The sequence below is a fragment of the Chenopodium album genome, chromosome 25 (assembly GCF_948465745.1).
Source record: "Chenopodium album chromosome 25, dcCheAlbu1.1, whole genome shotgun sequence".
NCBI classification, from domain to species: Eukaryota; Viridiplantae; Streptophyta; class Magnoliopsida; order Caryophyllales; family Amaranthaceae; genus Chenopodium; species Chenopodium album.
The window spans coordinates 33,345,411-33,368,206 of NC_137858.1; the positions used below are offsets into that span (position 1 = coordinate 33,345,411).

The 22,796-nt window shown below is 32.1% G+C and overlaps 2 protein-coding genes across 3 annotated transcripts; both read right to left on the reverse strand.

The window, feature by feature from the left end:
• Positions 1–1,746: 1,746 nt before the first annotated feature.
• LOC145613110 (26S proteasome regulatory subunit S10B homolog B-like) lies at positions 1,747–2,783 on the reverse strand. Its single transcript, XM_081668166.1, has 4 exons — positions 2,715–2,783; positions 2,515–2,601; positions 2,278–2,418; positions 1,747–2,172 (listed from the first exon to the last, which is right to left on the reverse strand). The coding sequence occupies exons 1-4, from the start codon at positions 2,760–2,762 to the stop codon at positions 1,888–1,890; spliced, it is 561 nt and encodes a 186-aa protein (XP_081524292.1). The 5' UTR covers positions 2,763–2,783; the 3' UTR covers positions 1,747–1,887.
• Positions 2,784–18,074: 15,291 nt separating this feature from the next.
• LOC145615089 (uncharacterized) lies at positions 18,075–22,316 on the reverse strand. Of its 2 annotated transcripts, none has more exons than XM_081670164.1 (6): positions 22,130–22,316; positions 21,903–22,028; positions 20,940–20,980; positions 18,532–18,615; positions 18,383–18,442; positions 18,075–18,286 (listed from the first exon to the last, which is right to left on the reverse strand). In XM_081670164.1, exons 2-6 carry the CDS (start codon positions 22,018–22,020, stop codon positions 18,209–18,211), a joined length of 381 nt encoding a protein of 126 aa, XP_081526290.1. In that variant the 5' UTR covers positions 22,021–22,028; positions 22,130–22,316; the 3' UTR covers positions 18,075–18,208. The 2 variants fall into 2 exon arrangements, with proteins under 2 accessions (XP_081526290.1, XP_081526289.1); XM_081670163.1 differs by having other exon boundaries at positions 21,903–22,046; positions 22,130–22,315.
• Between the last annotated feature and the right edge of the window lie 480 nt (positions 22,317–22,796).

The window sequence follows — 22,796 nt, forward strand, 5'->3', positions numbered from 1 at the left end:
ATAGTAAGGCGTATTTATAACCTTGATAGAAACTTACAAAGGAATATTTATATTCCAATGGGCTTATAGTTGTAATGAAATTATTGATGACGTCGATTTAATAACATGTTATGAATCATGTAAGAAGAGTTCCTGAAAAACTTATATACGACATATTTAAAATTTAAATATCCAGCCCTACAAATTTTATATTTTGAATATCGCAATTATTATCAAACTCTTGAAAAGTTTATGTGACTACATCATTGACATCTCAACCTGAAGTTTGAGTATACATATATAAGAGTTAGTGAGATTTACTATTTGTACCCGCGGAAAATCTATATATCATGTCAATAATGAAACTTCTAAAGAATATTAAGGGATACTTATGCGTGAGACTGCTTTCTTATGGTTCGGAAGAACCATGAACAATGTATATAATTACATGTGTTATATTATATTATAATTTATACAAGATTTAAAAACATCAATAATAATATCATGTGTTGCCATATAACTATTAAGGAATGTTTGATCATATAATGATCATCAATTTCTATTATTCACGGCCTCCAGAAGAAGGCATAAGTATAATAGTTAAGGCAACTTTAAACAGAGATTTTGGATGAGATGTGGACAAACACATGTATCATTATCATAAATTTGGCGCAATTGAAAACGCCTCAAATGTTCACGTGAAGATTCAAGTTCAATTTGGAAGGATCAATCATCAAGAAATGGTGTTCTGCTACATGAAAGAAGTTATCTAGCCATATCACGTCGGATTTATTGCACTAGAAGATTTCACGTTATGTATTTATCAGCGCAGCTGAAAATACGCGCTCCACTCTTTTTCCCTTGACCATGTTATGTCCCACATTGGGTTTTCTTGATAAGGTTTTTAATGAGGAAACATTGCAAGCATATTATGAAAAATAATGTACTCTTTTTCCTTCACTATGTTTTTTACAGTCTTTAATAATAGACATCCAAGAAGTAGTGTTATAAAATATTTGTGGATGCCTATTAAATTCCTGTACTATCTGGAATATTCTAGGTCTAGGTTTAGTGTTTCCTAAAAAAACCGTAACTATACATTGTGTATATATATATATATATATATATATATATATATATATATATATATATATATATATATATATATATATATATATATATATATATATATATATATATATATATATATATATATATCCCTACTTAATTGAATAATATACTATCTATTCTCTCTCCATTCCTAAAAAAAGCCTATCCGTAACGGGCAAAAATAGGCTTTTCGTAATAGGCAGCGGGCGTCACGAATACCGCCGTTACGGATAGAAATATTATTCGTAACGGGCACTTGTCCGTTACGAATAACTAGTTATTTGTCCGAATAACTAGTTATTTGTAACGGACAGGTTAAGTGCCCGTTACGAATAGCCAGGTATTTGTAACGGGCAGGTTAAGTGTCCGTTACGAATAATCAGGTATTTGTAACAGACAAGTTGACTGCCCGTTACGAATAGCTAGGTATTTGTAACGGACATGTTGACTGCCAGTTACAAATAGCCAGTTATTTGTAACGGACACTTTGACTGCCCGTTACGAATAATGTCTTGAAAAATCAAAATATTAGAGGTATTTGTAACAGGCACAAAAGGTGCTTGTTACAAATACACCTTTTCCTTTTCCATTGACATCTCAAATTATCATTTATAATAATTAACAAACAAAAACCCAAATACTGATTTCCATGCCACAAAGGCATACAAATATTATCAAAATATGGCACACCAAATTTTAAATTTACATCTCAAAAAATTCATAACTGTCTCTGATCTATTCTCCGCATCTGAGGCAAGCTCCAGCGTCATTTCAGTTTGAACTTCCAATTGTTGTAAATTAATGTGCCCATTGCCCTCTCGACTGATTTACATCAGCAGATGGACCAACACCAACATTTCCTTCAACATCACTTTGTTCACAAGTCCCAGCAAGGATCTCATTTGCAGACTCATTTTGTTGATCATCATCTAGGATCTCATTTGCAAGCTCATTCTGTACTTGAGCACTATCAAGAACCTCAATCTGAGGATCATTTGGTACATGAGTACTGTCAATACGACCAGGCCGAAGAAGTGCAGGGTCCAACACATCCGATTTGTTTGTTGCCATGATAAATTTGACCTGCAGTTACCAAGCACTTAGTGGTCAAATATTAGGTCTGAATCACATTGTTCAACAGCAATGCATACAACATAACTACCCTTGTACTAAATTCAGTCATGATACCTTGCCTAGTTGATCAAATCCATCAAGCTGATTCAGTAGCTCCAGGCGAGTTCTCTGAATTTCACGATCAGAAGTCATACCCTCCTCACCTAGTCGTCGACCTCCAATAGCATCAATCTCGTCCATAAAGATGATGCAGGGCTGAAAATAGGAGCAATGACTTTAATAAATCATTTGAAACAAGTACAACTTATGATGAGAAAAACTTTACATTGCTCCATTAGATATCAGACTTACTTGGTGATCTCTAGCGTAATTAAACATTTCACGAATCAGTCTAGCACTCTCACCAATGTAACTAATTATAATAGAACTCGCAGCAGCCTAAAACAGCAAAAGAAAGCACATCATTACATGCCAGAAAATTAAAAGAAACATCAATATAAAAGAAAAAAAAATATGCAGCAGTTTTAATCTAACTGAATACTCTCATATACCTGTAAGAAATTGACTTTTATATTGCTTGCTATGGCTCGAGCTAACATTGTCTTGCCCGTCCCAGGAGGCCCATAGAGAAGAACACCCTGAATCTCGGAAAAAAAATACTTGATGCATTAAGACTAGCTTGGAACTAAAATGTGAAACACACCTAAAAAGAACACAAACCAGGAATTCTAATAGCAAGCCAGCCAGCCAGCCACACACACACGTCTTACCTTTGGGGGCTTGATTCCCACCCTAATGAAAATCTCAGGATTCATTAGTGGAAGCTCGATGCATTCTTTCAGCTGGGCTTTGCGCGTGGGACCGAAGGACCATTGTTTAGTCCAAATAAAAGTTTTCCGATCAATTCAATGCTGCTGTCAAGGTGGCTTCTGTGCTTCATAGTCTCAGTTATCTCTTTAAGAATCTTATGCTTCTCCTCATGTTCCTCCTTTGATCTTTCATACTGTAAGAGAAGTTGGTGATTATTGAGTAGTGACAGACATAGATTATAGATACAAGTCCAAGATTCAGAATTGACCAATTTATGTAAGTTAAGCATCTTTTGATCTAAAATGAAGTGTAACATGTAAAAAAAAAAACTATTTTTTATGAAATCAATTACTAAAAATTTCCCAAGCCTATGGGATAGGTTAACGATTGCACTGTTGAGAATACATATTTTAGGCTCAAGGATAGCAGACTTATAAGAAAAAAGTATTAAGTAAACATATGCTATACTACTGTGGCTAAATTCCTCCCTAAAATCTCAAATATAGCATAAATTATGATAATTAAACAAAACCCACTACTTTTTTTTAAACCTAATTAGAAGAACAAACCAGCAGAAGCTATCAATTTGCAACATTACATATATAAAAACATATCATTACCCTAACATGATAAACCATAAAATTCCCAATCAAGTAAAATTTACAAACTTTACAACAAAAACAAGGATTCAAAACACAAAATCACAAACCCTGAAAATTCAGTTTATCAATCAATCAATTTAAAATTTCCTAATTGATTTCAACCGTTTAAATTAATTAATCCAGTAAAAACAGAGATAGCAACAAATAGATCAAAATCAATGAAATAAAAAAGAACTAATCAAAAAAAAAAAAAAAAAAACCCAGGTGATTTCAAATGTTTAAATTAACTAATATACACAACAAAATATCCAGCAAAATTAACACAAACCCATCAATCATCCAAATCAAGTCACACAAATTAGATCAAACAAACCTGTATATTAAAAAAATAAAAACGAATCCAGAAATTCAAACATAAAAATAATAATCATTAAATTGAAAAATTCGTACCTAGGGTTAGTGAAAGAGAGGCGGCGAGAATTGCGGGCGAGATTAAGGAGAAGCGGTGAAGGAGGGCGGCGGAAGGCGGTGGAAGGGCGGATTGAAGGAGATCCGGCGCAACCCCAATCAATTTAACCATTTTTCTCTCTCGTCGTTCCATCTCGCTGTTTTTCTCCAATGGAAGGGGAAGATCGATTGATGGAGTAGAGGAGAAAGGTCGTGATTTTGAAATGAGACGAGAGAGGGCCTGAGATTGATGGGCAAGATTGTTGAATTACGGGGAGGAGAAGAGGAGAGGAGAGAGAGAGGGAGTGAGGGACTGATGAGAGAGAAAGAGGCAAATGACGGCATAGTTTGGGCATTTGGGTGAAACCCTAAAAAGCCAAATACTGGGCTCCGCTCATACGTTGGGCCAAGTTTGGGCATTTGTAATGGGCACCATATGTCTGTTACGTGTAATATAGTATCCGTAAAGGGCAAAATAGTGTCCGTTACGAATACTTATTTATTTGTAACGGGCACTAATTTGTCCGTTACAATTACATACGTATTCGTAACGGACATTATTTTGCCCGTTACAAATAAACAAGTATTCGTAACGGACACTATTTTGCCCAATACGAATATCTTAATTGTAACGGGCAAAACTTTACCCGTTACGAATAGCCTGTTACGAATGAGATTTTTTCCACTAATGGATCATATTCTCTTTATTTCATAATAATTCTAGTATTTTTAACTTTTACTGCTGCAATTTCAGAAAAATATAAGAGAACCACATAGTTGAAATTGAAATAGAGGAATATCTACTCTACAAAATTAAACTTCAAATATGAGGCTGGGATAAATTGCTTGTTCTTTGCTCCACTCCAAACTGTGCGGAATTTAAGGCAGGGAGTTGATCAAAGACATTATTATAGCCGACAACTAGAATCAAAGATCACCTTACATCATCAACAATCTTGATTCCTGAAAGAGATTCCGTTTGCCGTACGCAATAATACTCTACGTTAATATTAATCCTGTTTTTAAATAATTGCATTATTTTGATTTTTGTTACGTTACTATTTACATAATTAATTCTTAATTGAGGGCATTTTGTATTAAAAAAGAAAAAAAAGATGATTGTCATTTCAGTATAACAATAATAGGGGTTTACCATTAAGAATTTTCAACTCATATTCATGAAATTTATTGAAACAATGCTTAAACACATCCTTTGCATTTTTTTGTTTTTTATTTTATTTAAAATTTTGTGAAAAACTACCTTATAAAACATTTTTTTTTTGCGAGAAACTACCTAATAAAAAAAATGTTGTAATAAACTACCTTATAAAAGGGTAAATGTTGTAAGAGACTACCCATGGTCAAAAAGTCATCGTTGACTTTTATTTTCCGGCTTTGATCACGTGACGTGCCAATTAAGAAAAAAGGAGGGAAAGGGTGAATTAAAAGTCACGTGATCGGCACGTGATGTGGTCAACGCCGGAAAATGAAAGTCAACGGTGACTTTCCGACCAATGGTAGTCTCTTACAACATTTACTCTTTTATAAGGTAGTTTCTTACAACATTTTTTTTATTAGGTAGTTTCTCGCAAAAAAAGTGCTTTATAAGGTAGTTTTTCACAAAATAAAACAATTAGATAATTGTAGCTAACACATTCTATTTGTGTTGACCAATAGAAGTTCATAAATCGATCAGTCAAAACTAAAGTAGGTATCACCAATTCACCATATCATATATTATAGAAATATAGAGGGATGGAAACAACTACATAAACGATAATTTTTTTTTATTTTTTTATTTTTTAAAGAAACATAAACGACATACTACCTCCGTTTTTATTTAGTTGATACGTTTTGACTTTAGCACTATTCACACACCTCCCTTTAACCATGTTTTGTGCTTTATACGTAATGAAAAATATAGTCATGTGGGATCTTGTTAGATTTGTTACGTTATATACTTTCAAAATATCAACTTTTCATAATTTTTGCTTATTGATAATTAAAGATATTAATGATTTAATAAGTGCATTGGCAAACGTGACTAAAGAAACGTGTCATCTAAAAAGAAACGGAGGAAGTACTTAATAGGCTATAACTTGTAGGATTTAATCTAAAAACTAGTGTGTGGCCCAGGCGATGCCCCGGGTTGCTAGTTTGTATTTGTTGGTTTCGAGTTTAAGTGTTGCTATAAACATTTTTTAGTTGCCAAACTCAGTCATTACATAATGGAAACAAATAGTATAATAAACTACCAATTAACTTATCTAAGTTAACCATAATTTTGTTGGATAAAAAAACACAAGTAATAAATGGCTAAGATGGTAAGACTTGTAACTTAAGACTTGTTAGTCTTGAGTTCAAGTCTTGTTAAAAGCATTTTTTGGATGCAAACCTAATACATGTTGTGAAGGTGACATGTCATGTTTATAGTGACATGTGGCACATATTGCTGACATGTCAAACATAAAAAAGGTGACACGTGGAACATATTCTGTTTTAGGAACGCTTTTTAATATATAAGTATAGATATAGATTGTTACAGCAACATTTTTGTGATGAACGAATATGTTTTATACTTTATTAGTTAGCAAACTAGGTTAAAATCCCGTACAATGCATGATTGTTAAATATTTTAGACAATAATGTTACAATATATAAAGTATATATAAAAGATATGCAGAAATATTTCATTTGGGTATATATGAAATATGATTGTGAAATTGGAAAGACAATATTAAAGTTTTTGCAAAAGGGAAAAAAAAAAAAAGTAGTAAAAAACATTTGGGTATATATGAAATATGATTGTTAAATTGGAAAGACAATATTAAAGATTTTGCAAAAGGGGAAAAAAAAAAAAGAAGTAAAAAAGGTGGGAAAATTTTTCACAAGGTAATGACAAGATGATAGCCGGTTTCATGAAGAACCTGGTTTGCAGTTCCAGGAGTGGAACATCGTCCCAAATAATTTCAATTAATTAACAGTGCACGAGTGCACATGAAGACTAAAGCTAAGTTGTAACTCTAGTATTCATTTAAATACAGTACAACTTGGAGTCTATGAAACTTATTAGAAACGTAATAAGGCTTGAAAAGTAAAATATAATCGGAAGTCTTAGCTTAATGATATTAAAGATAATTAAGTATTTTTATTAGTTAAAATTTGTTTTGGAAAACTTCTCTTTACTTATCTATTTATTTTTCTATTTAAAAAATGATTTTATATGAAAATTTGCTTAGTCGGGTTTTAATAATATTAAAACCTATATATACTTAAACTATCTTTCTGTTTTTAACGTCGCTTAGGCTACCCATATTTATGCATAAATAGGAAATGAGCTAGTAGACTAATCAAATTGTGAGTTTATGTGTGAAACCTAAAGAGCATACTTATATAAGAATAATAAGTTTGTCAAGCATTATAATATTAGTTTCGGGTTTCATATATTGCTTTTCATTCTTGTAATAGATTTAATTTGTTGTGTTGTAACTGATTTTTGGGGTGTAAGAATTCAAGAGAACCTAGAATTATAATTGGAGAAGAGCATAATGTAGGCTTCTAGTGAGAGACCGAGTGAGTAGTGCTACGGGAGGGATTCAAGTTACTGGATGATGAGGAACAATTAGGTTTTTTGTGAGTTTAGTGTAGAAAGTTTAGTGAGGGAAAAATGTCTATTTATAATTAGGTTGTAACAGGTGGATTTGACATATCATGATAAAAGAGGATTACAGAATCACCCCAAAATAAGGGTTGAGGTTTAAACTCCAGTTGGACCCTAGAAGGTTTACTCATAAAATCTGATGACTTCTCACTAAGTTTCTTTAGGCTTTTGTTTAAATTCGCAAACATTAGCCTTAAAAGAACTCATTACAATTCACCCTCTTTAGTAGTTTGTCTCAACTCTCAATTAGACAAGTATAATTCAAATTCAAATCATATAAAAGCTAGTTTACTATCAAAGACTTAGTTAATCGATATGTGAGCTGTTAAGGGTAACACATGTTGTATACATGCACAATACAATACACAATACAGTTTTTTTTGTTTTTTTGTTTTTTTTTTTTTTTTTTTTTTTTTGGGTAAGAAGCTAAGAAGGACCTTGCTAAACCAATAACGCTCCCAAGTTTGTCAAGCTCAGCTACGCAAGTCAAAACTTGCAATTATAGGGTAGAAGTAATTAAGGGAATATAACCCCCTACTCTCAAGTCAGAGCTGATCCAAGCATATGTAGTTAGTGAGGTTTGAATTTGTGACGATCAGAAAGTAACAAGCTAGATGAGTTTTTCACCATCTCTACCAAGTTTGCTTGGTTACGACCATCATAAAATTAAGCTTGCTTGGTTACAAGTCTTACAACCATCATTAAATTTACATGCGTGTCATTTACATGACTTTTACTTAATTTTTTTATTTACTTTTAAAATATTAGGTTGAAAACAATGCTTTTGCAGATCTCATACTCAACATTATATATATTCCTATTTGAAAGAGATAGATTGATGAAAATTAAACCCGTGTCTTTTTTTCACACATACACTAGGTGTTATAGAACAATATTTAAAACTTTTTTTCTAAGATTGTAAATTGTAAATTTGGGGATTTATAACAATAATACATGTAGATTGATTAAATAAATGCTTAATTTCATATTATATGCAATATTACATTTATCATTTTCCTATATTTTATATACAAAAAAAAACAATTTATGTACAAAATTGCATATATCGACACTATCATTATTATCTTAATATACTATATTTTATAAGAGAAGGAAATTAGGAGTTGAACTGAACTGAACTGAACTGAATTCAGCTGAATTGAACTGAACTGAATTTCAACGTAAGAGAACAGGCCCTAATACTTATATACGTCCATCAGTAATCTTGCGTAGCCACGACAATATAATGAACATGTAATATAAATACACTCATGTATATATATTTAATTATCATTATCCAAATGATTAATTTAATAAGAAATAATTTCCAATAACTCAACAAAAGATGATTCAATGATTCTCACCTCAAAAGACTCGAAGATGAAACACCCCATACAAATAAAAACTCCGATAAATCGTATGCCCATCTCAAGGACGGAGCATCAACGGTCAAAATTAGTCCAACTGCAAAAAAGTAAAATGGAAAAATGGAAATGAAATTTGATAAAATAAAATCGAATGGTCAAAATTGATTTGGCGGCTGCCGCCCCTCTGAGACATGTGTCCCCCCGATCTTGGATTTGCTAGTAGCCGACCCACATTGCATTTGTCGGTTACCTTACCTATACGAATTTTTTTTAATTAAATTATTGAATTATTAAAAAGAAAAGATACTACTTAAATACTAAGTTAATTAAAGTACGATGCATGACATATCATATGCATGAGTCATACGACAATCATCGTGTACTGGAGGGCATTATTTATGGATCTCATTTTCTTGCTTTTCCCCCTTTTTTTCCTATCACAATATTGCTTTTATGTCATAAGAAAATATTTTAAATTTATATATAAAAAAAACCCATTTCTCTAATGCAGTTCATAATAATAATAATAATAATAATAATAATAATAATAATAATAATTTCATGATAACTTGTATACTATATATAAATATTTCTTCTACTTAAGGGAAGGAACGAAATCAAACTTAATAGATCTTAACTTCGAAATAAATAATGCGTATAAACTAAGTTGAAATAAAGAGAGATTTTATCAAAGATTACGGAGTAAAACAAATGACAACTCTGTATACATTTAATTATTATTTATTTATTAATATTTTTTTTAATACACTCCATATTTATTTTAATTATTTGCTCTTGTTTGTATAAAGTTAATATTGCATATTTGAGTTGAATATAAATATATTGCATGCTATATCATCTTTAATTACAAGTAACTTATAGAATATTATGTTAAATTAATTTTTTATCTATCATTATTTTAAAAGTTACATATTCACTAAATTTGATTATTCAAGTCATTTTTAGGAATTCAAGTCATCATGAGTATTGTAACTTAGTTCTCCTCTATTTTTTTAAATACTACTCACAATCGCTTTATTATATTTTATCCGTTTTTCTAAGTTCTACTCACCACTTTACTTATTCTTTTTGTGCCTACCTTTTATTCAATTTATACAATTTTGTAAATATCAAAGTTGAATTAATTTCTTATACAGTATAATTGAATAATTTATACTCTTTCAAATTCAAAATGATAATTATTTTAGCAACATGTATGCAGACAAAAACTTGTCAATATTTTTATATCAATATACTTCCTCCGTTTTTTTATTATTACACCATAGGGGTTGGGTACAAATATTTTGGTAGTGGAAAAAATTAAGAGAAAGGTAAAAATACAAAAGTGTCCATGTGACATATTGATAAACTAAAAAGTAAGTGTGAAATGGCAAGGGTATGTTAGGTATTTATAAGTGTGCAATATTTGGAAAACTTCCTAAAGAGGCAAGTGGTGCAATAATAAAAATATGGAGGAAGTATAAAAGATGACAATTATAATGTTGCATTAATATTGTATAATGATTTAATATTTTTTTTTTAGCATTTAACTAATATTGACTATGTGAGCTCTTCTACCAACCCTAAGCTAAGAAAACGAATATGCATTTTGATAGGCTAATTAAAGAAAGTAAATAAATACAAAAATGGACAAGAAGGTCGTATCATCGAGGTAGGCTATTGGAACATTAAAAAAAAATTACAATAAATTGATAATAATTAAATGAAAATTTGACAACCATAATATCTCTTCTATTTAAAGAGAAGCATTGTCTTGTCCAATTGAAAAGAGACCTTAATAGAGCATAAATACTTAGACTAATGGAAACCTCCATAGTCTTGGGTTCCTCATAACCCAATCATATCTTATACTATCCAAGACTCCATATTTAACTTTTAAGCTAATCTTCCATAGCAACTAGCCTCAAATTAAGTGCAAGCTTAATTAGCATACCATTCCTTAACCTAATTTCATTCCTTACCTATATCTTTTTGATCATATTATACATTTTGTATATTCATTTTCTATCCGTTTATGATCAAACTTTTAAGCAACTTATCCAATTTATATGAACATTATTTTCCAATTGTGAATCAAACAAGCTAATTAGTAATGGAGTCGTTACTTAATGAGCCATCTCTCTCTCCTACCAAACAAATCAAAAACTCGAGGAGAAAAACCTATCACCTTCAAAATCATTACCAACAATACCAGCATCAGCACCAAGCAGCTCGACTGCCTAATATTTTGAGGCAGTCGAGCTGCGGTGCTATACCTCATAAATATGCACCACCTCCGCCACATGTACAGTTGGAGATGGTGCATGCACTTGCAGGAGGTGTATTTTTGAATCACTTTCCTAACCAATATTCTCACTCCTCTTTCCCCCCAATGTTACCTACTTATCACCACCAAAAGATCCATCAACAGCCGCCTCTCCTCCCTCTTCCCATCGTCTCCAAACCCGCCTTCCTCTCTCTCCCTCCTCCTCCGCTTACTCGCAACCACTCTCTCCCTTACCCCCTCCCCAAAAAGCAACCCAACAAAACCAAACCGAGTCCATCAAAGAAATCAACAACTCCAACAAAAAACCCAAAGAAAGAGGTTGGTGTTGCTGATAAATCTAAGTCCAAAACAAAAGGGATAACGAAGAACGGATCATCCTTAGTTGAGAATGATCAGCCATCTGTGGGTCAAGCAGCTAAAGGGGTAAAACCCGGCCCGGTGAGCACTCCGAAGGATACGAGCCGGGTTCTAAAGGCGGTGAATCACAAGAATGGAATTGTAAATGAGAAAGAGAAGTATTTCACAACAACATCAGCATTAGTTTTTAGTATATCTCCTGAATCTCCTCCACCAAGCAGCCTGCCTTTGCCTAAGTTCCCTTTAAGGAAGCTGCAGCAAAGTAAGCTTAGCTGCACTGCCGAGGCGGCTGCTGCGGAGGTTGATACCGGTGCTACGGACAACCTCTGTCGCATGCTCAAACTCCGGTGAGACGGTCTGATTTTAGTATTATTATTTACTTGAATACGTATAAGGTCGGTTTACCATTTTTAATGGGGTTTATGATTTAAGTAACATGATTGATTAGTACTTAATTAAGTAATTAATTATATAGATATATTAAAGGCAAAATTCTTCTATTTTGATATTGCCTATAATATTAGTGAGAAGAATGTGGTCCACTGTTTTATTATGGAGCTACATATTAGTGTTTGTAATGTCTTAATTTTTATCTACTTGTGTATGAAATCAAAATTGTGCGGTTATGACTTGTGATCACCACTACATATTTTTTGAGTTGTGGTGAGCAAGAGAACTTTCACATAAGTTTGTACTTGTATTTTAAAGTTATGAAAGAGTATTCAATAATAGTTACATAATTGTACGTCTGGCCTTGAGTTAAGAGTTACTATTGTTACAAATTTTATGATGGTCTTTATTAACTCTTTAATTAATGTTGAAGATTTTTATTAGTAAGACACCAATAGATCATCAGTAGCTTATATTACTATGTCACATGATATTACTCATCAAAGGCCCTCTATATGGCCGTCCTTATTTTTTTGCTCTATTGTCATATGATCGAGTCAAATTTTATAAACTTCGATCATAAATTCCCGTTGATCTACACAAGAAAATAAAGTCATGTGGGCTCTTGTTTTGTTTATTTATCTCATTGTAAATTAAATTAATATCAATTTTTTTATAATTTTTATGCATAAGGAGATATAGATATAAATGTTTTAACGCGTGTTTTGGATACCGCACAAAGTCAGATGGGGCAAAAATAAAGGGACAGGGGGAGTAAGTAGTAAGATTCTGATCTTTTTATTTGTATATTAGTACATCGGCATGGGTAATTCCAAGTTTCTCTTCTTGATAAACAAGGAGCGTTTCTCAAGAGGGTAATTTCGTACATTTTCGCAAGAGTATGAGGGTAAATGAGACTTTTTGGTTTGACTCACTAACTTTTCATTGAACTGTCGTTAAGTCTCAATTTTGATGGAAGAACGCTAAAGACGTCAACCAGTGGAACTTTACCCAGGTAGAATAACCTACTCAATTTACCCAATTTGGGCAGCGAGTGGTGGTGTTTTACGAGCACAATAGATGAAAATCTGAAATATATAGTCTGTATTTTCTGTGAAGAACACCCAAAATCCGAAGATCCTCTTCAATGGAGTTTCAGAAGCTCAAAGGCTACTTCAATGGAGAAAGATGACACCCTTACCCTTTGGGGTTGATCTTGCGTGCCCTTTTTTTCTCCCATTTATTTTAGGGTTTTCGTTTTATTTGGCGGCGAAGCCGTCGGAATGGTAGTGTTGGTGGGGATGGGTGAGGATGAAAGCTTGAGCTCCTTTAATGGCTGATCGAGATGTGAGAAAAGGAAGAAGAAGAAGAACAACGTGTGGTTGTTGTAGCCGCTGTCGAATTGGAGGAAACCTTGTTGCTGAGGAAGTCGAAGGACATTTATGCCGTTAATTGACGCCGTCTTGATTAGTCCAAGTCAGCAAGTATAGTGGATATACAGTTAACACTTATTCCGATTATAATAGCATTACTTTACAATTCCCAATGCATTTTAATTACAAAAATGCCATAAGAGATACATTTCTTGTTTATCAAGAAGAGGAACTGGGGCACGCCCCATGGGCATTAACATATTAATTAATGTTCATTATATTTTCTATTTTATAGTTTACAATCGAAGATTGTTTTATATATGTTTATTTTTATATAGGTAAATGCTCAATCACATAATGGTATACGACCATTTACACATTAACATATATACAATTATTAGAATTTTGATAAATCTTTATATTTATGTCACCTTCTTCTAATTTTTTTTATAGATCGATCTAATAGGAAATTTTAGTAAGAGTTTATGATTACTTATAAATTTCATGGAAGTGGTTCTTTTTACAATTACAGTTGAATTATACTAATTTATCGTGTTATTATTTTATAAATCTATTTGCCTAAACATAAAAAGTTGAGTACAATTGTCTAGATTTTGATAAGTATATGGTCAATTATTGCTAGATGTTCATTCTCTTTTAGAAAACATGTTCAATATGGATATATGTTTTGATCGCTCATCTATTAATAGATGCACATTCCAATTTAGTTAGATCTTCATTTCAATATTAATATATATTATATTCATTCACATATCATTTAATGATTATTCAATTTAATTTTAATATATTTATATGTTTATTCATATTTTAAAAAAAGTTCATTCCCATATTGAAAAGATATTCACTTGGATTATTTTTTATTTTCACATTAAAAAATAATGTTCAATTCAATAAGTTTGAAATTCAATGTATGTTCAATCTCATATAAATATATGGGAATCACTTAATTAATAATAGCTTCACAATTTTACTCACATATATATATTTCATGTTCATCAATCATTGCATTATATACTTATATATGTTCATTCACGATTATTGGAATTTTATTAAGTGTTCATATTTTTTGTCATCTACTTCAAGAATTTCGTGTTCAATTCAATTTTGATTTAAATGTATGTCTTTTCTCATATATGAATATATGGTCAATCACATAGTGATAGCTTCAAGAGTTTACTCACGTACATATTTCATGTTCTTTGATCGTTATCTTTCACGACCCTTTTTAAACTAATATATATGTTCATTATATATTAATAAATGTTCATTTTTATATTGATTATGTAAATAAGTTCATTTATGTATTAGTAGTTGTTCATTTTCATAATAATAGATGGTCATTTCCACAATAATATATGTTCATTTATATACTGTTAGATATTGATTTCCATATTGATCATGTCAATTGTACTGTTATACTCATCCATGTTCATGTTCATATGAAAATTGGTTTAGTTCAATACTTATCTGATCTTGCTCAAATAATCAAATACATTACGTAATTTTTGTGTTTTTGTCTATTAGTTAAATAAAGGAATCGTAGATACAGTGAGCTACAAGAAGGCATGGAGTCGCAAAACAACATGAACCAATGACACGAGCTAAAAAATTTTGAATTTGGATTGAGAAGTTTATTATTTTTGATAGTACATGTGTAGAATTGTATTGTATATTTTAATATTTATTTTCATGTTAATAAATATCCATTTTTATTATCATTTCATTTTAATAGATGTACATTGTAATAATATTGATCACATAAGATGTTAAGTTATTTTAATACGTACTTGTTCATTATCAAAGTAAAAAGATATTTGTTTAGTTTTAATACTTTTAATTGTCATCATATTAAAAAAATGTATAATTAAATTTGAATATTTATTCATTCTCATACGAAGAGATGTTCATTTTTTAAGACACATATGTTCACTTTCAAATAATTATATGTTCATTTATAAACGTCCATTTTCGTTTAATAGATATTTATTATGTAGTAAGATATTCACACACACCCTGTCGAGACTAAATCACCTATTATATCATGAATTAGTTATTTTTCCTCAAAAAAAATTCATTCGGTTATGTAATAATAAAGTTTCACACTTATAAAAATGAACGTTAAAATAATACATATTCATACTTATATATGTTCATTTGCAATTTTTTTTTTTTTTTTTTTGAAATACGTTCATTAGACTATTATTGAATATTCTATAACATATTTTATTACTTTTATGTTATTTATTTTTGGATACAGGTTCAATAATTTTTTTGAAGTTTCTTTGTTTCATTGATCAACTAATTAATTTGCAAATGACACGTTAATCGTAATAGGTGAATTTTAACGCTCTATAATTAGATGTTCGATTATAAATAATTATATGTTTATTTACAATCATTAAAAAAAATGTGTTCATTTATAAAATAGTATATGTTCTACTACGGTGTATAAAAGTTTTTCAACATTTTCTCTAGCTTGTTCAAATTTGAGCCCCATTGCCATCTCAAATTAGCTCAAGCTGTCGTGCTTCCTCTTATTGATCCGTGGTGGTGGTGGTGGTGGTGGGGAGTAGTATCATCTCCTTTATCTTATGTTGCTTCATATAATAGAAGCCATCCTCCTCTGTTCACCAATACATCGTTCACCATTATGATCACAACTATTCAATAATCACGACTGTCGAAAAAATCAATAATAATCAATTATATATTGAACATAATAACAATCATATAAAATACAAAAACAACCACCTACATTGTTAATAACGACAGCTATAACAATTCAGTCGAATAGGGAAAAAAAACTAAATTCAAATAAATTGAATAAAATTTTTGTAATCAAATCTAAAAACACAAATACAAATATCAACTAGATAGAAGAAATTGCAATTAAACCTCAAATAAAACTAAATAAAATTCATAATAATCAAAATAAAAATTGAACAATAAGAAATTCTAAAAAAAAATAATAATTAAGAAAACAGAGTACTACGAGGGGGAGTGCATGAAACCGAAAACTCCCTCGAAAGAAAGGGCACGCTACCTTGCGAGAGAGGCGATTTCTACCGCTGATCGTGGTTGATCTCAGGCTATCTACCATGGCCGATGATCTGATCGAGAGATACTCTAACCTGAACATTGAGGAAGAGGAGACTGAAATTGTAAACTTTAGCATTGTGGATTCCACATAACAGGATGTTAGGGTTTCTTTAATGCTCGTTGGAAAACTATTGACTGATCATGGTGTGAATGTTGAAACATTCAAAAGAACTATTACTCAATTCTGGGCAATGAAAGGGAAGGTTGTAATCCGGAGTATAGGCGCCAACCTTTTTGTTTTTCAATTTTTTCACTGGCGTGATAAGGAGAAGGTACTAGCATGACGTCCTTGGTGTTTTGAGCAAAACCTGCTTCTGCTTAATTCAATTTCTGGTGATGAACAACCGAATTGAATGAGGCGAGTCTAATTCATTCCCCTTTTTGGATTCGACTCGAAAATTTGTCGTTTAATTGCCGATCTGATGTGCATGTTAAAGCAAATGCCTCGAATTTAGGGGAATTGATAGAAATAGAAGAAGATGCCTTGGGAATTGGTAAGAATAGAAGGGTTAAGGTTATGTTGGATGTTAAGAAACCTTTATGAAGGTGTAAAACTGTGCAGAACAGAGAAGGGAACCTTGTTAAAATTTCCCTAAAATATGATAGATTACCATTCTTTTACTTCTCATGTGGAATTATGGGACATTGTGAAAAATTGTATTAATGTTTCTGAAGATGTGTAAAATCAGGGTCATGGTTGGGGCACATGGCTAAAGGCTTCCCCAATGCGTGGCAATAAGACAGAGGTTGAGAAGGTCAGAGAACTTTCTGCTGCAAAAAAGTTTATCTTTATCTCAAAGGAGGATACGACAGAAGGGGAGGCACTGATGAAAAATGCTGGGAGTGGGGGACCTCTTTGTATTGATGATGGTGGAGTGGGGAGGGTGTTTAATAAGGGTGTTTAATAACGTAGTAAAAGAACTAACTATACTTTATATTATAAAATTCTCTTTTTGGACTTTAATCTATGATTTTCCTAAAATTTTGTACATGAAGTATTTTTTTAACGTAGTAAAAGAAATTTCGATGTGTGATGAAATTCATGTAAGGGCCTCTGATCTACTGAACTAAACTAAACTAAACTAAATTGAACTTAAGCTGAAGAGAACAAGCCTTAAGAAGGCTTCTTTTCTTTCATCCATCTATAATATAAACGGTACAATTTTTCATGTGCAGCCTATGGATGAAGCCCATAACGCCTATGAGTCTAGCACACCTCTAGTCAACTGATAATCTGGTACTTAGCAAACCATATGCTATACTATTTTGGAATTACGGATAAAGAAGTAAAAACACAAAAGAGTATGGAGTAAAAACATGGAAAATCGAAAATGTACTGCTCGTAAACTAGATGTGCACAATGTTCCTAAGGAAGGTTACAACTCCCTGCTAAACTGATGAGCCAGTCGGTCACATAGCCACAAAATACGAAGTACACAAACAGTATAAATCGCAAGGTAAAATACCAATCCAATTTAACAATGGAAAAAAATCTAAAACAAACCACCCTTCTTAATAATTAACTAGTTACTTTTACAAGCAAAATTACCAAATAATGGCTCCAAGAAGACAACCAACAATGTAGCTTCCAAAATATACTCCATCTTACCAAAACAGAAAAAATAAAACAGCTAAGAGTTCTCCTTCCATCTGTGTCGACATGAAGGGCACTCGTAGAAATTAGTCTGTCCTTCATCTGCTGATCTCGTCTGTAACAGTGAATTTCAGCACTCAGATGAGCAATCAAGTCAAAACATAAAAGCTATATAGGAGCTATACATGAGCAAACATGTTTTAGAGCTTACTTGTCTTGAATCAACTAGCTCAACAGGGCTGTGTGCACACTTTTCACAAGGCTGGTTAATCTGCAAGGAAAGTTATGCAAATACAGAGATCAGAACACATTCCAGAAATATCTACAGGTCTTCATCTCTGTCTCACTAGCTCCACTTACCTCTTGTCTTTGCACTTTCACGTCACCGGACATTACTCCATCGATCTTCACGAATGGCTCTATTTGTAGTGCCCTTCTAATATCCTACAAGATTTACCAGGGAAGTGTCAGTTAAACCCAAATAAATCAAGTAAACAAGTTTAATCAATTGAACATTCCATAGCCTTTGTAGAAAGCTTGTTTCAACCAAAGGCCCCAAGAAAAGTGAATTTGAAAGGATTAATCTGTAGTTATTTTGGAAAAGAGGGGGGGGGGGGGGGGTAGTCTTTTTAAAACTATTTCAAGTGTTCTAAATTTCTAATCATATACACTACAAACCCTAAAAGATACGACAAAGACAAGAAAACTACCAATTTGAGCTATTTTGAAAAGGTACCCTTTAAACTATGAATTACGCTATCCTCGTATAAAAGGAGAAATTATGATGGGAAACTTGAAAAATTAATGGTTATGCCAAAGAAGCTTCTACCACCATCTAATAGCCAAAATATCTAGCATATAAAAGGAAGACTCGCCACTCTATTACAGAATTGCCCAGGAGAAGGCAACGCAGTAAAAAAGAGCTCCCTCTAATTTTACAAACTTAAAACCCTTTTTTCTATGGTTATAACTTATAAAGACACCAGCTTGAAAAACTTAATTTTGGACTGGGAATCATGCTGCAGTAGATAATAATACCAGTTCAAGCGAGTACTGACCAGGTCTAAAGAGGCCCTAAACATACAAAGTTTTTACCTAGGCCGCAACATATTTCTTCCGAGGATGTCATTATTTTGCATCAGAGACAGAAGTTTCTAACATGTTACAAATTTACAATACTAATACCAGTTAGCCCAGCAATCTGTACAAATAGTCATTGCTCTCAGTCTCGCCACCACATTGTACATGTTAGCAACATTTTATAAACAAAACAAATAGAATGTGCCAGAACGGGGCTAGGACCTAGGTTGAGTAATAATGTTGAGGAAAAAGGACACTTTGTGATGTTGCAAGGCAGATTATGTTATATTGCATGCTTGGCACATAAAGTACTGAGCTGTATTTTGTCTTAACTCTCACTAGTTTACTACTTTATTGCAGCATGAGAAGAGTAGTAGAGATACAATGCTGAAGTGAGTATAAAATCTCAATAGCATTCTAAAATAACCGTCATACAATGTAATACCAGTAGTAAATATTACAGTCCTATTTAAATGGACTAGATCCTCATAAGAGAACTTGTTTGGTATTCAAATCTAGAAGCACAGTCCAATTCCTGTTATTGTTTAACCACGGGTACATAAAACACGTGGATTAAAGGTCATCAAGAGAACCTAAAGCTTAAAAAAACAGATCAAATAAGAGACTAATGTACAGTAATGCCTCCCTGAGCAATACCCATATTAACCATATAAGCACATTTGAAGAATGGAATTTGACATCTGCCCATAACAATTGTCAATTTAATCTCTATGGACAACTAACTGATCATCAAAACCAATTAAGTTTTTCATAAATTATGTTTGAGTCAGCAATAGATAATCAACATATATTAAAGCTGATGACACATTACTTACATAGTTCACAAATAAACACTTGAATACAAGGAACATATGGAATAAAACAAAATCTAAGCTCAGATGAACATACACCTAGCTCCTGCCATCTCTCAACTGTCACACGTGTGACGTGAGTACCCAACAACTCAATAAGGGGAGTATATATTACCCACCATCTTACTTCATGACCAGGAAACATTTCAAGCAGAACAAAATTCACAGCTCCTAACCACCAATTTTTAATACTTTAGGTAATCATCTAGGACTTTTCTTTCTTGTAAAGGCATTGTTTGGTATGTGAACTACATAAGAGTATTTAGACATATACACTTAGTGCCATCATCACAAACCTCATGTTAAGCACCTTGAGGAAGCCAAAATGGGGAAAGCATATGTGCTTTCTGCAGAACTACTTACGTGAAGGCATTCATGAATTTGGATGATTCTTGATTCTTTTTAATTATCTTCTTTTGAGATTTCATTTTGCTATTCACTACAAACCTCATGTTAAGCACCTTGAGGAAGCCAAAATGGGGAAAGCATCTGTGCATTCTGCAGACTACTTAGATGAAGGCATTCATTAATTTGGATGATTCTTGATTTTTTTTTTTAATTATCTTCTTTTGAGATTTCATTTTGCTATTCACTACAACGATATTTGAAGAAAATAGTCTTCGAAATTCATACAACCAGCTGAAATTTTACTATCAAGTAATACTGAAATGCCAAACAAGACTGATAGTCACAAACTCACAAGAATGTATAGGATTCATTGACCATGTATTTCTAGCAGTTAATGATAAGTTTTAAGAATTAGGTATAAAATAAGCCTTATGAAATAAGAAAGAAGACTGAGGAGAAAAATTATACCTCTCCTGAAACGGTATAACATGTTCCCTTTCCTTCAACCTCTGGAAATATCAGCACACATTATAAATGCCACATTGTTAGGAGATCAAACATGAGCAAGAAAATTCATCATAAAATGCAGAAGGCCATAATTTACAGTGACAGTATCCAGTGATGACTTATTAGTTCATAAACATAACCAAAGCAGTAGTACTTATATCATGCAATCTGGAAAATTTTAGCAGCGAACATAAACAAAAGCAGATAATTTTCTAGTTTAAGATAGTAAAAGGAAAGAGCTACACACACTAGTAAATAACACCACAAGAGAAACATTGAAATTGTTAATAGAAATACATACTTTTTTGAAAGTTCATTTAAATGAACTTAAAATTTTCCAGAATCCATAGATATTGTCATATCAACAACGAAAATATATTTTTCAAATGTTTATGAATTATAAGAATCCACAAACTCATAAAGCATCAGTTAAGAAGAACTCAGAATATGGTATAGAATGTCCGCAAGGGAATTCAATAGTTGCAAATGTCAAACAATTAAAATCTTATAGCATTCTAACTAGGAAATCATCCTTCATATCAAATACAAAGTTTTAGCTTCAATGTCCACTAAACACCAATCACGATATAATTCAAGCAATTCGAGACTAGTTAGAAATTCAGACCAAATATTGCACAAATTATACTAACTCAAATTCATCCTTGATCAATTACAAACCATCCCATCTTTGCTTCCAAGTACATTCAATCACATTCAACAATCTCCTTTAAAAACAATCCAAATTACATTATGCCTCGACTTAGTAATAATCAATCAAAGCCTTAATCCCATAGGTGGGGTGGGGTCGGGTCCATGAACCAAAAGTGAATATGCCGAGGAACACGAAAGTTACTTACCGATTACACTAATTGAAAATACAGGAAGAATATTGAGAACATAATGATAAGAAGGGTTGAGTAATACCTTTGAGGCTTTTCTTTGTACGGCATAAAGGGCAGCGAGCATACCTGGTTGAATCCAATGACAACAACGTCCCACACGAACCACAAAACAAAAAATCACGCCTTCTACTATAATCCATACTAACCCCTGAATAATACTCACCAACTAAAACATCAATTAATAAACATAATGACCCGCCACGATGGGCGGCTGCTATGAGCCAGGAGAAAAAGAGGATACTATTTTACCTCAGAAGCTGGTTCAATGGAGGAGAGAAAGCTCAGAAGCCGCTTCAATGGCGAAATCAGAGTAAAAGTTTTTTTTTTTCTTTTTTTTTGGGCTTTAGCTTTCGGCACAAATTAGGTCTGGACAATTGGACATGCAATACTAAGATTTCTAACCCAATTTCAAGTTGACCATGGTACTTTTGATGAATTCATCAAATTATTTTTCTATTTTTAAAAGACCATTTCATCCAAAAAGCTTCAATTTTTAAAGGACCAATGGTTGTGACTAGGACTAGGGTCGAGCAAAACTACCCGAAAAATAGAAAACCCGTTTTATAACCGTTCCGAAAATTAGGGAACCTGATCCGATAACCTTATCGGTTCGGGTATCCGTTCCAATAATTTGTTATTGGGTATGGTTATGGGTATCATTTTAAAATTAATGATTACCCGATCCGATAAGTAATTTTTTGTTTTTTTTTTTTCCTACTTAAATCTACTTTTTCCAAAATATAAACTCTTACTTTACTTCATAATGACTTTATAATATCAATGATTAGTAATATTATTAATAATTTGGTAAAGATCATGTGATATTATTGTTAATTAGTGTTAAATGATATATTATAACTACATTATTAACTTTAATTATCACTATTGAATATCTTATTGGGTACACGATAACCGA